General features: G+C 40.1%; 1 protein-coding gene across 2 annotated transcripts; it reads right to left on the bottom strand.

The window, feature by feature from the left end:
• Positions 1–2,824: 2,824 nt before the first annotated feature.
• csnk2b (casein kinase 2, beta polypeptide) lies at positions 2,825–13,538 on the bottom strand. Of its 2 annotated transcripts, none has more exons than XM_061818596.1 (7): positions 13,383–13,538; positions 12,845–12,926; positions 12,000–12,102; positions 10,973–11,088; positions 9,413–9,488; positions 7,996–8,185; positions 2,825–4,753 (listed from the first exon to the last, which is right to left on the bottom strand). In XM_061818596.1, the coding sequence occupies exons 2-7, from the start codon at positions 12,914–12,916 to the stop codon at positions 4,663–4,665; spliced, it is 648 nt and encodes a 215-aa protein (XP_061674580.1). In that variant the 5' UTR covers positions 12,917–12,926; positions 13,383–13,538; the 3' UTR covers positions 2,825–4,662. The 2 variants fall into 2 exon arrangements, with proteins under 2 accessions (XP_061674580.1, XP_061674636.1); XM_061818652.1 differs by lacking the exon at positions 13,383–13,538 and adding an exon at positions 13,134–13,246.
• Positions 13,539–15,627: the final 2,089 nt, after the last annotated feature.

The following is a 15,627-nucleotide window of genomic DNA, read 5'->3' as shown; positions in this document are numbered from 1 at the left end:
TTGAATGGGACTGCAGAACCACACTGCTGCTTTCTAGACCGCCATCTTGGAGAGGTGGTTTCTCATGCGAGTACTGCCGGAGTCATTTTTGACTTACTCTTACTACCATCATCATCAATAACAACAATGTTATTGTATATGTTTTAATTTTACGTTTTATTTATTTACACAATATACTATATAGGAGGCACGGTGGTTCAGCTGGTAAAGTGTTGGCCTCACAGTTCTGAGGTCCCGGGTTCGATCCCGGCCCAGACTGTGTGGAGTTTGCATGTTCTCCCCGTGCCTGTGTGGGTTTTCTCCGGGCACTCTGGTTTCCTCACACATCCCAAAAACATGCAATGTTAATATGACACTCTAAATTGCCCCTCGGTGTGATTGTGAGCGTGGCTGTTTGTCTCAATGTGCCCTGCGATTGGCTGGCAACCAGTTCAGGGTGTACCCCGCCTCCTGCCTGTTGATAGCTGAGATAGGCTCCAGCACTCCCTGCAACCCTTGTGACGATAAGTGGCTAAGAAAATGGATGAATGTATTATATAACATATGATATATGATAATAATATAATATATATTTATATTCGTTTATTTTTTCATTATTTATGTATTTTTATTTGATTGTTTTATTTATTCTATCTATTTGTAATATTCATATTTTATTTATTTATTTAGTTTTGGGGCTTTTGAAACTGAATTGCTGAAATCACAACCTGCGTTCAGCAGTTTTGGGCCCAGACTGGTTGGTATTTAATCTGAAGCAGCGGAGAAGACTTGGTAATAATTCACACGAGCAGGCCTCGTCTTGCCCGAGTATGTTTGTCTTCGATGTTTGTGTGTCACGCCCTATAAAGAACACTAAACATTTGGTCAATGACTGACGAGCGGAAACAATAATAATGGGGTCCTTCAAAGTTTTTTGTCCAAAGGACATTCATTCGTGTTTGTGCTGTCTGACCACAGAACAGGGTTTGGTCCCCTCTGGTGTTACATAAACTCTTTGTAGTCATCTTTTGGAAATAACTTGCTAACCGACTAAATATCTGTTCGCCTCTCACCCAGAGTCAGCTGGGATGGGCTCCGGCATGCCTGCATCTCCAGTGAGGATAAGCAGGATGAAAGATGAATGAATGAATATTTGTCCAGTCATTATTTTGTTTCTCAATACGAGCACCGTGCAAGTTATTTTAAGAGGCTAACTATTTTGTGTGAATTAGTTTTGATGCACCAAGTTATTAAAATTGTTATTGTATATAACTGACAGTAAAAGAGCCTTGTCAAGCAAAGAGAATTAAAAAATCTGGTTTGGGGCACCATGTAATTTTCTGGTGTGGCTCCATAATCTTTTATCAAGTCCACAGTCGACACAGCAGCAGTCGAACTGGAAATCTCAGAGCACTTCATACGTCACACTGCCGACGATCTTGTATTTCTAATCCGTATGATTGCCTATATGAGTGTATTTTCCAGCAGGATTTGGCATCTGCCCACAAAGCCCAAAATCCCAATACCTACCTTAATAGCCATGGAATAACGGTACCCAAACGCGCCCGACTTGAACCCCGTTGAAAGTTATAGTATTGTCAAGAGGAAGATGAAGAAATTCAAAAAGCAGTACCAAAGGCTGATAACCTCCATTTCGCTGCCTTGATGCTGTAATTCATGCAAAAGGAGGCCCAAATAAGTACTGCGGGCATATTCCTTCAATACACTGAAAGCCAATATTTCTGTTGTAAGAAATTTTTTATTGGTAAAAAAAAAAAAGGTTAAAATTTTGTGAAACACTGGATTTTAAAAAATCTTTCTGCACTAATTTGTGTTGAACTAATATAAATTTCCATCCATCCATTTTCTTTGCTGCTTATCGTCACGGCGGTCGCAGGGAGTGCTGGAGCCTATCCCAGCTGTCAATGGGCAGGAGGCGGGGTACACCCTGACCTGGTTGCCAGCCACTCGCAGGGCACATACAGACGAACAACCATTCACACTCACAATCACACCCAGGGGCAATTTAGAGTGTCCAATTAATTTTGCATGATTTTTGGGATGTGGGAGGAAACCGGAGTGCCCAGAGAAAACCCACGCAGGCACGGGGAGAACATCCAAACTTCACACAAGCGGGCTCGCGATTGAACCCAGGTCCTCAAAATTGTGAGGCCAACGCTTTACCAGCTGAGCCACCGTCCTCCCTATAAATTTCCCTTAATGAATAACATTACAGAAATAAGTGGACTTTCCCTTGATATTCAAATTTTTGGCACATACTTGCACATGATGTTAAAATGTCTCATACAAATAAAGGTTTTACATGTTTTTTTAGGCTACTGTTCAAATACCCGTGGGGAAAATATGTTGCTATGACAACAATTCTTGAGTATTTGGACGACACATTCCATGAGGCTGATGATATAGGGTGGAAAATGAAAACGTTCAATATGGGAGTGGCAGATACTGTACATTACTACAGTAAGCATCATAACCACAGTGGAGGAATCAAAACACACCCCTTTTTCCATGTGGCAGATTGGAGGGCAGTCAATTTCACTAATTTCCACCTTCATTATGCAGGGGATTACGCTTAACTGTTGTAGAAAAAAGAAAAAAGCAGTGGGAACCCAGGCTGTTCCCAAAGTGTGGTTTGAGGTTTTTCCTGAGTCATATTCCCCCTGGAAACTCTGACAAGAACATTGTCACACTCTGGAGCCAAAAGCAGCTCTGGAGCGGAACCCCATCTCATTCACTCCGAGAAAAAACTTGTAATTTATGGTATATAAATGTGGACCCTCACAAAGACACGATATAATCAATTAGCAATGATAAGGGCAAAAAGTATGAAAAGAAGAATCAACTTTTATTAAGATTTCTGAAGCCAGCTGACCTTTTCCAAGTAGCAGAGAAAAACAAAACTGTGGACACATAAATACAGATTCACTTGTGTGTGGAGTGAACTTAAGGAACTCCAACAATGAGGAAAAAGAAAGGGCGAGGGGAAGGAAACAAAAAGCAGCTGCCTCATTGTTTTACAAAGAAACTACAATGACAGCTGGTGGTCTCGGCTGTTGCTGACCCCCCCCCCCACCTCCCAAAAAAATGAATTGCTGCAGCGAAATCAGTGCTGTGTTGCTGTGCCGTTAGGAGCATTCTTTTTTTGGGAGGAAAAAAAATCTATTTTGAAGATGACTGTTGAAAAACACCTTGACCTTTGTATGTTAGACAAGAAACTCACGTCCACAGATGGCCCTTACACCAGCACAAAGTCTGGAAACCAGCAGTTAAGAACTAGCGCACAACTTTGTATAACCTGGGTTGTTCGATTTGTAGAATACATTTTGAATTCACTCTGCACTATTTGTTTAGCACATGAAATGAAAAGACAGGACCCGGTGTGAAATATATATAGCAGGGTTCTTGTGCAGGCCATTTCCAGCTGGTTTCCACAAGGTGTTGTAAATGATGGAGTCATATCATCAACAAGTCAACCAATGCAAATTAGTAGATAAATGGAGGCATGGAAGGTTTGGTACAACTTGGCCTACTACTACCAAGGACGTCTTACAGAACAATTGTCATTTACGGACTGGTATCTTAAGTTGTTTTATGTCTTCCCTAACAGCAGACACACCCCATCTCTGTAGGCAGACTCTTATTTTTGAAACTAATACAGCAAACACATATTTGAACCAGCAATACGGAAAAAAATAAATCAAGTTACTGTACTATGGCAGCCATGTTTATGGGGTTTACTGAGGAGATGGTGCGGACTTCCAGTGACTCTCTTCACCAAATTGAAACTGGTGCGTTTTCTAAATTAGGCGGTTTAGTTTGGTAAGGGGTGTGTGTGGGATACCAAGTATAACTTCACAAAAAGTTAGGGGTGTTCAGCTTTTTAAGATGATCATAATCGGCTTTTAAACTTTTGACAGGTGAACATAATGTGACCCTATTTATACATAAATACACATCCAGTTGTTGAATGTTTCAGTACTGCACTCAAAAAAAAGTTGATATGAACATCAAAAATTGATTAAAAAATTAGGTAATACATTTTCTGGTATTTAAGCAGTATTTAACCTAACCCTAACCCTCATCATGCAGTTAAATTTGCCATCATGAGACCAGAGTCAAAGAAAGCCATAGAATTTAATAAATGTAAAGCACTGAGTTGTATGTTATGAAATAATAGTGCTTAAATAGTTTACTTGATTGCAGTTGACATCTTTGGGGTAAAAAAAGAAAAGGGAAAAAAAATAACCTTGTGAATTTTGCCATTGAGCACCTTGTTAGAAAAACTAAAGTTGTACAAAAAATACTGAAACACTGAACAATTGGTCATGTGTATTTAAAAGGTGAAATCAAGTTAAACTGCGTAGGTTGTAATGCATTTTAAGTACATCCTGAAGCCAAACACCCCGAACATATTGTGAGTGGTATTCATGTAAGGAGAGGGTGGGTATACATTTGTGATGAAGACTTATGGCTGTGTCACTCACCCTCAGAATCATCATTATTAATGTTGCTTTCATTTGCTCTAATCTAAACCCCAAAATAATACAGTCTCCAGAGAGGGGAGGTGTCCGTTGTGTGGCTTTTGGAAAACACAGGTGACCCCCTCTGCTTTTTTTGTCGTTGTTGTAAATATCTTTGTCATCTTGTCTCTGGACCAGTCTGCTAGCGGATGGCCTTAACAGGGCTCTTGAAGCTGGAGGCTGCTTGCAGCTGCAGCTGGTAGGCCATTGGGTGGATCTTGAACCCGTACAGCCTGGAGAGAGAAGGCGACAAACATCCTCAAGTATTGGACCACACTTGTTTGCTTCTGCCAAATGACAAAATATTCCAGACAAAAGCTTCAAACAAAGCTGACAAAATGCTCCAAAAGCATTAAAATTGAAATTGATGGGGTGCCTCAAACTGTGAAGTGCATTGTATTTGCTCTTTGAGAGGGGGGCGCCGCCTCCTTTCACCATGAAATTCTCATGTTTGATGTCTCCTGACAACGTCATTTGGGTGTTGGGAAAATTGGGACAAAGGCTAATGTTAGCCTGCCTTAACCCAAGTAATTTAGTATTTCAAAATACTGTCATAACTCGACTTCTGGGTTTAATTTACAGCCAGGAACAACAGACCTATCTCTCCTCAATGGAAACATATATATTCAACAAAATCATATTGTTGATGACATAAGTAAATTCACAAGTGTAGCAGGGCACCAAATTGATAAAGCTCAAGTGTCGTCAAACGGATGATTTTTGGTATATTTTTTATGAATAACCCACATCCATTATGGTCCCATGTGTTTTTTCACCACAAAACATGATTTTGACGTATACAGCTTTTTGTAACTCCCGCCATGAAAATCCTCTCAGGAATTTGTTGTCAGAAGCAGGAAGTGATGCAAAGGACAGTGGCGCCGCCTTGTGGACTCGTTTGTTTCCATTCGTTTTACCTCCGCGAAGGTAGCTCGTTGTTCCTTCGTGTTAGCCAAAATGATGGCATTGCTGGACATTGCTTGAACACTCGGGAGAATCGAATTACACTTCATAAGTTTGAAAGAGACCCTGTTCGTTGTGAAAAATGGATTACACGGGTGCAAAGGACGAGAGCTTCATGGGTTCCAAATAACAGGTAGGTGTGTATACAGCTACTAAAAAAAAATAGTTTGGGGCGGACCACGTAATCGGTTTCTCTCATAACGTAACAAAAGATCCGCAAATGAAATGTGTTGATGTGCGCGTCGCCCAGCCAACAATGTCTAATACCGTAAACAATTTATAGCACCGTAAACAATGTATAGCACGGCGGGCCAAAACTCAGCAACACCGGCTGAGGCGCCGCGTTCGGCGGTCACATCTTCCGCAAAGGCTGCGCGTCGGGCTTTGCGACGGGGCGGCTCTGAAGAACCCAGCCGAGAATGCGTTACTCAGTCGCGTGCGAGCATGAAGCGCGCCGGCTCGACTGTGACACAAAGCGGGACTGCTCGGCTCAGTCATAAGCCACACTGGCCGGCTGCGATGAGCCGCGATGGCTCATCTCCGCCGCGGAAGTGGATCGGACGGGACGCGTTTTGGCCGTGATGGCATATCATCTGAATATGGCTCGAAACAATAGTGTAATATTGCCCTGAGGGCTCGAAACAATAGTGTAATATTGCCCCGGTAACTTTTGTGGTGTTGTCCTTTTCGAAAAGAGCTTCCGTGTCAGAAGGGGCGAAGGAAAAATCCAAATATCTCTGTTGTTCGGCTTCCATAGTAGCAGGCACGGAAGTGACGATGACGTCAAGGACAGATGACTCGACTAATATGGCGGCCACTTGGATGTTGAGGGACACTCAATTGCGCAACTTTGTGCATGGATGACGCGCTCTCCGCTCACTTTTTTTTTCCGTATAGACATTGAAGTGAATATACTGTTATATGTATTTTTCATTACAATATCTATTTTAGAATGTTTATAGGGATGTCATCCGCACTTTAAGGTTTGAGGTTCGCGTCACTGTGTTTTTATGGGAAATTTAGACAACAGGAATTTGTAAATTCTAAAGACCAGCAGTTTTAGGACAGATTGTGCTTTAAGGTCATTTGTACGGTCGAATTGATTAACCAGGTGATATAAGCCCATTTCAAATTTGCAATTGGCTGTTGTGAGCATTATGGGATTTCGTCCATTGTAATTTTTAAAAACTAATTTCCAGATTGTTATACAGCAAAATAACTGAACAGGTATAAGAAAAAAAAAAAATCCCTATCGGTCAGGTACTATTCTAGAATAAAGGATTCTCGGGTACCCATTTCTTCTTAAAATGGTGTCTGGTAGTCTTAGATGCACTAAGTCCAGAGTTTCCTGATCCTAGAAGAGGCATTTAATGGTGCAAACGCTAGAGTGAAAAACTAGCAAGAACTTTTACTTCTGTGTGGAAATGGTAACCTTTTTGTGTGCAAATTAGTCCAAGCCAGAGGTGCCGAGACCTTTTACCCTAATATCTACTTTTCAAGCAGCCGTTTTTTTTTTTTTTTTTATTAGAATGACCAATGATGAAATAGAATCATCAGGTCACAAAGATATACCCACTACAAAAATGGAAAATATATTTGAAAGTATATTGAGGATTCTTTGTGTAAATGTATGTTTGTGTGCCTTGCATAACCGCACTAGCCAATATTGCACAACAACATACTTAACTATGAACATTTGTTGTAACTGAGTTCACGATGATCACTGAACACCAAACGAATGAAATTGCACACATGTGAATTTGTTTAACTGCAGTGAGAAACACAATCTCCAATGTCTTTCTACATTTGCTGGGTTAAGTTCTCAGCCGTGGCTTCACAGCACCGTGTAATTGTACTCCTTGACAGCTGTAGAGCTTTTATTGAAGATAATATTCCCGCCTTATTTTTAAAAGTTCGAAACAATGAGACAGCTATGCCTCTTTTACCATCTCTCCGTCTTGGAAGGACTTCTTGTTATTAACGGTAATGTGACGAACCCGGAACGAGGCTTCGATGGCAGCTTTCGCTGTCGAATTATGTTGTGTGAAAAGTGCTGTGCGGCCAATTGGGATTTTAGTTCATTCACTTTTCTCATTCTGAGGTCGCTTGGAATGTCAGTGTCGTATTTTCCATGAATAGTTCGAAAATGCCACTCCACATTTCACTACACTGAGGCAAACGCACTTCGAAAACGACATGAAAAAAAAGTCTGCCTCCCATTCCAAATGAAAGTGATACGTTTTGGTCTTTTTTGCTCCAGCATCCATACTCATGTTTGATAAGATTTCTTTACTTTAAGAAAAAAAGCGAGGGCTTAAAATAGGTTGACTAGCGTGACTACAACTGACGTCCTTCTTTTTTTTTTTTTCTTTCCCGGCATGCAATCACGATCGACCAAAACGGCCTCGCATTTCGATGCATTGAACACCCCTGGTCTAAGCAATTTAGTTTATTTACGTTATTTTTTAAGAACAGCAGGTAAATGGCATTAAGGCAAAGTCAATATACCAACCTTGGGACAAACTGATTGGCAGGTCTCTTGGGCCTGTTCTCGGGATGAACCATGAACAGCATGTGCGGGAAGCCAGTGCCAAAGTAGGCACCGTCTGTGTGGTGGTGCCTGGAGGACTTGGGTGTGTAGACATCCATGCATTTAGGGCAGTAGAGCTTCACCATGGCCTCTCCTGGGATGTCTGACAACCCTATGGAGGACAAAGACAACAAAAACCAGAAACTGAACCTGATGCATTCTACATCTCACAAGATAACCCTGCAATAAGTACAAGTCCTGACTGGCTGTTCAATTTTCCATTTTTTTGGTTTTGTGTATAAAGAAACAGGAGTAGCTTGGTTTATGACAGGAGTTTTGTCTTAGAGAGTGGAAAGTTAATCCAAATTTGTAATCAAAAATAGCTGTAGTCTTTCAAGAATTGACACTGATGTCAAAACTAAAGTACATATATAGCTAGTCACTTCTGGGTCTTAAAAGTACAACAATCAAATGTTAAAACACAGTAAAAGTAACTGAGGATTCCCATTTGCGCCGTCTTACAACATATTCTTACGGCGCATGCGCAAACTAGTCCATTCTGCAGTCTGTAACCTAAAAAAAAACCTTCAGTACCTTGAAAAAGTATTTGCCCCCTCCTGATTTCTGTTTTTATATCACACAAAATGGTTTCAAATCAATTTTATTATCACCCAAATACAAACAAATGAAGGGAAACATCCGGCCATCAGTTCGTGCCCTCAAACTCAAGTGCTCTTGGATCATTCTCCAGGACAATGATCCCAAACACACCAGCAAGTCAACCTCTGAATAGCTCAAAAATGAAAACAAAATAAAGGTTTTGGAGAGGCCAAGTCAAAGTCTGGATTTAAATTCAATTGAGATCCTGTAGTGTGACCTTAAATGAGCAGTTCATGCTAGAAAACCTTCCAATATGGCGGAATGGAAACAATTCTGCAAAGAAGAGTGGGACAAAATTCCTCCGGCGCAATGTGAAAGGCATCACCAATTATCACAAACGCTTGATTTCAGTTATTGCTGCTAATGGTGGCACAACCTGCTATTAGGTTTAGGGGGCAATTACCTTTTCAAGAAAGAAAGACTTGAATTTTTTTTGTCTTAATAAATGGAATTATTTGAAAACATCATTTGGTATTTCCGTGGGTTGTCTCTGCATGATATTAAAATTGGTATATTGAAAAGCAGTAGATAATGGATGGATGGATGGACGAATTTGAAAATTTTGTGATAGATACCCCCCCCAAAAAAAAAAAATCAGGAAGGGGGTTAATACTTTTTCACGGTACTGTATGTTAGCACTGGGGACCCCCATATGTTTTACTTTTAATAACAACAATCAATAATCATCTGAAATGTTTCATTTTTCATTATAGCTCATTCAAACATTTTGTTTACTCACCGATGGGAAGCATAGTCTGATTCTCACAATAGACGCGAGGACAGTACCCGAAGTCGCCCTGCTGATACTTCTCCAACTAAAACACGAGTAAATATAAAACCAAATCAGTTACTGTGAAGGAATGTAAGGATACGATTGTGCAAAAAATTCTTGCAAGTTTACTGCCATTAAGTACGGCACAATACATGTATCCAAAGATCTAATGAAAGCCACTGTTGGAATTAATTTGGTATAGTTGTCACTTCCTCTTCAATATTGTCTTCTCAAAGCTGTCCTTAGCAAAGTGACAAGTGGTTGCAATCTTGGTGGAATTCCAACCCCCCAAATAAAAAAAAAAATACAAATGGCGTGACCACTTCAAACGGAAGTGATTAAAAAAAGGCAGTTCCTCTTTACGTCAGTCAACACTGTCAAAGCTGCGGTTATTATGAGGGATATTAACACAAGAATTTAGTGTACGTATAGCTTTTACTAAACACTTCTCATTACAGGATTCAAGTTCAAGAATAGCAGATCAGTGGTCAAAGGTCTCAAGGGAAAACACCGAGACCAAGACTTTTGGGAGTAAAGTCCGAGACAAGACCAAGACCTTCAAAATATAGTCTCAAGAGAAACAAGTCAGTGTTACAACATTAAAGAGTACGCCTGTATAAGTCAAATCGTACGTCCTCTTCCACTTAACATGTGCTCATTATGACCTTCAAATGAGCCTCCTCACAAAAAATTACCGTCATTTCCGGCCTATAGGCCGCGACTATTTTCATACCCTTTTAACCCTGCGTTTTATGCGGTGATGCAGCTAATTTGTGCATTTTTTCTAACGGCCGCAAGGGGGCACTCTAGCGGAAAAGGTAATAGTGAGACCGGTGGAATACATGTGACTTTTACTGGTCCGGCCCTGTTCGCGCTGCGCTAGCGTGTTACTGCCATGTACCACCTTTTTTTTTTTTTTTTAAACTGCCTCTGTTAGTGCGGCGTCAGCATTAAACTATCTGTGTGCCATCTTTCTTTGTAAATATCTTGTGTTTCAATGTGGGCGCTTGTGGGTTTTACACAGCTGCGGTGTATGTATGTACTAAATGATATTTTCTTTACAAATGTACTGGGTGAGGCATATAACCAGGTGCGCTCTGAAGGCCCGGAATTACGGTAATTTAAACCTGAACACAAAATGCCCAACCAAATCAATGTGTGAATTTTATCAGGAATATGTTGAGAAAAGATTTACTCAAATTTGAAGGGCCTTTTGACCAGATTTTCTACGATAATTTAGATAGATTTTCTATATTAAATAAAAGTGTTGCCTGAATGGGCATTTTTTTTTTTCATACACAAAAATCTTGATTTCTGTAGAACGAATCATCCAATTTTCAAACTTCTTGGTGTGTTGTAGCGCTCAGGTTGAAGTAGCATGTAAACCAGACCTTGAATGTTGACAGTCATTTTTGTCCCCATTGCTGCCGTCATCCCACATGCATTGAATAACACTCCATCAGATTGAGAAGGACACAGTGGAAAAATGGGCTCATTGGTGTGGCAGCAGTGGTGGATTTCACCTACCATCTGTGCAATTCCTCGATTTGTGAGGATGTAGCGTGCGTGGATGAGGCCGTACAGCATCTCGGCCGCCTGCTCGATCAAGTCACTCTGGTTGGGATTGTCCTCCAGCTCCTCATCTGCAGGTGCATTGGAAGAGGAGACTCACAGTACTATACTGTTAACAGTATTCCATGACGGAAGAAATGATAAGGGCTCGAAAAGATACACAGGAGGACAAATAGGGAGTAAAAAAAAAAAAAGAAAAAAAATCTTTCCATACTACACTGCTCAATTAAAGAAATTCATCGAAAAGAGTTGTTTTTTCCTCTGCTGGTTACACAGTAAGTCGAACTATACATAAATAGCAGAACAGTCAGTCCATTGAATACAGATTTGGCAGTACTGCCAGTGCAATAACCCCAACCACCCATTTTCTATGCTACTTATCCTCAAGTCACAGCTGAGGTGGAGGCCATCTCCACCGACTTTGTGCAAGATGAGCAGTACACCGTGGACTGGTCACCAGTCGATCATGGAGTACATGTAAACGGCCATTTGTACCTACGCTTACACCTACAGCCTATCTAAAATCTTCAATTCATGTAAGAGCCATGTTTTGGCAAGATTCCAGAGTGAACCCATGCAAGCACAGGGAAAGCATCCAAACTGCAAATAATATTTTGTGATCAATGCCACACTCAAACTTGTTTTTGTTCTTTATGAAAAGCTTGAGGTATCACAAAAGCAAAAAATATCTGTCAAACTCATTGTTCTGTTCGACATGTTTCTTTTCTCAGCTTAATGGTCACAAACCGTTGTTACTGGTGAAACTACACCACGTTCTGCTGCTGATTACTAACTGGAAAAGCCGACAAAAACTTTCTGGTAAAAGAAAATCTATTTCTACAGCCTATACTGTCACAGAACAACACAGTAGTATTTTGGTTTTGAGAGATCAGTCAAAAATCTCTAAAACGGTAGTTGGATGGAGTGAAAGGAATTCTGTTTATTTCACACAATAATGTGTATGAATATGTATAGTACACACCTGGTTCAAGGTCAAGAATCATGTCTAGAGCTTGGCGATAGTGGGGAACTTGCTCATTTAGGCCTGTCAAATTGAATTTGTCCTGGATATAGTCCTCATCCACCTGTGAACCAAATGCGAACATTGATCATTAGCTCAAAAATTAAGCGAGACAAAGAATTAATGTCATGATTTTATTTCCAATGTTAGTGTATATCATATAGACTGAGTTTGATGTCAATTAAGGTTTAACACCAGGTATATTTCAAAAGTTTTAACTTTTCTCAGGTAATGTTTTATCGGTAACACGAGATTGGAATGTCAATAGCAGTGAAGGAATCTTTCGAAAAGAGAAATAAGCACTTAGACATTCATGAAAGGCCTACAAATATTTTTAGAGCAAAGCGCTGTAAGAAATATTTTAACTTCAGTGACATTCACACTATCGTTGAATGGTACTTTTAATGCTATTGACTTATCCAACTATCCATATACTGGATGCTTATCATTGTCATTGGAACTGCAGTTGTACAACTGCACTGCAGAGTAAGGTTTCTAATATTTGGGTCAGCTAAACTATCAAAAACAGCCCTCGATATGGAGATGACTTTGTTCGAAAAGCAATGTAAAATTCAATATTTACAACTATTGTTCATTTACTCACTCAACAGTAACCATCGTTATATTTGTGGATGCTGCATTTTTGATTGCTCGTCCTGAAATCTCAATGGTGGCAAGTGATGAACCTGCCTCCCAGTTCTGTAAATGGAACTTTAAAGTACACTTACCGTTGCATTTCAATTCGTAACTTAAAAGAAAACGTGGACTGCAAATGTTAACAGATATGTTGGGTGGAAGAATCGTACCTCACAGAAAAATTCATTCCCCCTTAATCCACAGAACCAAGAGATCCATGACACTTCCTCTGAACTGCTCATGTCTGAACACCTGCGTTAGATACACAACCGTGACGTCTTTAAATGCACTGGAATAGCCCGTACTAAAGCTACACAAATAAGGTTTAATTAAAAACCTGTAAAATGTTATTTCAGCAATGCTGACGAACTCAGGTTTAAAGCTAGGCTAACTGACGAGTTACACCTATATTTTAGATACTATAATCAACAACTCGCTGTTGTAGCAAAAATAACATACGCTGAGTTGCAGCAGAAACAAATATTCAGCGTCTGATCTTGAATTTATAACGGAGGTTCACACTACTGTTTGTTAATATTTCCAAGAGCCAACGCTAGCTAGTCATGCTAAAACGAACAAGCAACTTGAGGTCCGTCAATACTGCGTATTCTGAGACTTCGGAAGTGCTTTAGTCGGTTGCGTTAATATATTTACATGTACCAGTTTCAACAACTCAGACCAGATGTGTAACAATTTGTACGAGCTTACCCAGTTTTATACTTCTTTTATGGAGCTGGAAAAGGCCACAGCAAAAAAAACAACGTAGCAAGCTATCGGGCGTAAATAAAATGGACACCAGCACCGCTCAGGAGGTTCTTCCTGTACTTCCGGTACACTACCGCCACTACATGGAGAGTTCCAGTTGTACATTTAGTAAAAAAACATCCCACGGATGGTCGAGTATTTGTTCTAATTAATACGTTGAATATTGACGAATAAAAAAAAAAAGTGAATCCCAATTTGCTGGCTACATTGGCCACACAAAAGTAACTTTAGACATTTTATAAGTGAGTGTGAGCACGAATACGGAAGGTAGTGTTTTGAATCCCAATTTGCTGGCTACATTGGCCACACAAAAGTAACTTTATACATTTTATAAGTGAGTGTGAGCACGAATACGGAAGGTAGTGTTTTGGGCACTTTAGGGTATCTAACACACTCTGGAGAGGTTCTTGATTTGAATCTCAGATTCCACCATCCAAAGACATGCCTGTTGGGTTATTTGAAGCCTCTAAATTGTTCATAGATATAAATGTGACCAGACATTGGCAATCAACCATCCCAGGGTGGACTGGCCTCTTACCCTTCAGGTGGGCTCCAAGGCCTCAACCTATGGGGATATCATTTCTAAACGACATGCAACACCCATTCTAAAACACCACTCTCACCTACATACGTTGTATAATAGAAGAGACATTGAGATTCAGTTGTCCATTCAATCAAAAGTAGTTTATTTAACTTTGCCTTCTCTGTATAACTTTATAATAAGACACTTCTCTGCTTATACATTGCTCCCTTGAACTAAAAATGGCAACATTTGTTGGTGGGAATGTAAGTTGGGGTCGACAAAACTCAAGATACATACCAATATACATACATGTGCATATATTACGGCTCCATTATTAAAACCATAAATGCTAAAACAGAATGGACCACTCCAGGTACCTTGGTAATGCTGGAAACAGTACAATCTTTTGAGTAATTTCAATACACTAGACTTTTTTTTTTTCTTTTAGCATGGGTACATACAATAATGTGCACATCAATATCAAAGAGTGAGAAAGGATGGGGGACTCTGAACCAGCCTTAATCGTACAGATAGCGATGCAGAAACCAGTGACAGGCAAGGCAAGCTGCACACATGCCTGTGTATTCATGCTTTTAAGTTCGAATGGAAAGATGAGTCACTTGCCTGCTTCTGTACTGTACTAAAGTATACAAAAAGTGGTACTTTCCACTGCTTTCTCATTTTGATTAATGTACTGGGTGTGCGTACAGATGTATTTTTTTTCTTCTTTAAAGCAGCAGATTTGATAACATGAGTTCAATCAAGCGTGGGCAAAAAAAGGCAGAAAGTGCTTGCCATTCTTGTTACCCTCTGGTCCTCGTCGTTCCCATCACAACATAGATACCAGAAAACAAACACGCATACACGCATTCCAAACGTCAGATGCACGCACACAAATCACCAAATGCCCTACTCACATCCCCGCTCAACTGAAACTGCCAGTAAACAAAAAAAAAACCCCAACTTACAGCAGTGAATTGATGATGAGTACACCTTTTCGTCTCAATACTGTGACTTGAAGGGTTACATATCCATTATTTTCACAACAAACGCAGCCAGGTTGCTGAACTCTTTATCTGTTGTGATTTGGGTGATTCTGCCTCCCATCACCACATTGGAACAGCTGTCCTGAGAGCACACGCTTTGAAAACCCTTCCTCAGATAAGGAGCTCCTGGTAGTCCTCGTTAGTGTCCCAATAGTAATAGCACAAGGTGCATCACAGCATGCACAACAGCAGAGATGTAATACTCGACCTGTCTTTGCACTCGTGGCCCGGACAGAGTACCTGTCCTGACCGCATCATATGTAACTTGCTCTACTAAATGAATATTTTTAAAAAAAGTTATACTACAAGGAGTGCTTATTACAACATAACTACCAAAGCATTAACAATTTAACCAACTAACAATTTGTGAAAAGTCAAAACGTATCATCATGACCAAAAGTTCTACTTAGACTCATTTCCCCCTCAAGAGAATACATTCCACTTCCAGAAAAGAGAATGTTTCCACATAAATATGGAATCTCTGAGCAAAAAAAGAAAAAGCAGTCTCGCAATTAACAGTCAGATAGACCAAATTTATGAATTAAAGAAGAAAACCATTGTCTCTTGGGGTGTATTTTTGCAGTGCGCAGAACTTCTGCAGGTAACAAGGATGCTACGG

Source organism: Syngnathoides biaculeatus, chromosome 1 (assembly GCF_019802595.1).
Source record: "Syngnathoides biaculeatus isolate LvHL_M chromosome 1, ASM1980259v1, whole genome shotgun sequence".
NCBI lineage: Eukaryota > Metazoa > Chordata > Actinopteri > Syngnathiformes > Syngnathidae > Syngnathoides > Syngnathoides biaculeatus.
Note: the sequence above shows the minus strand (reverse complement) of the source record. Positions and strands in the feature narration are given on the sequence as shown.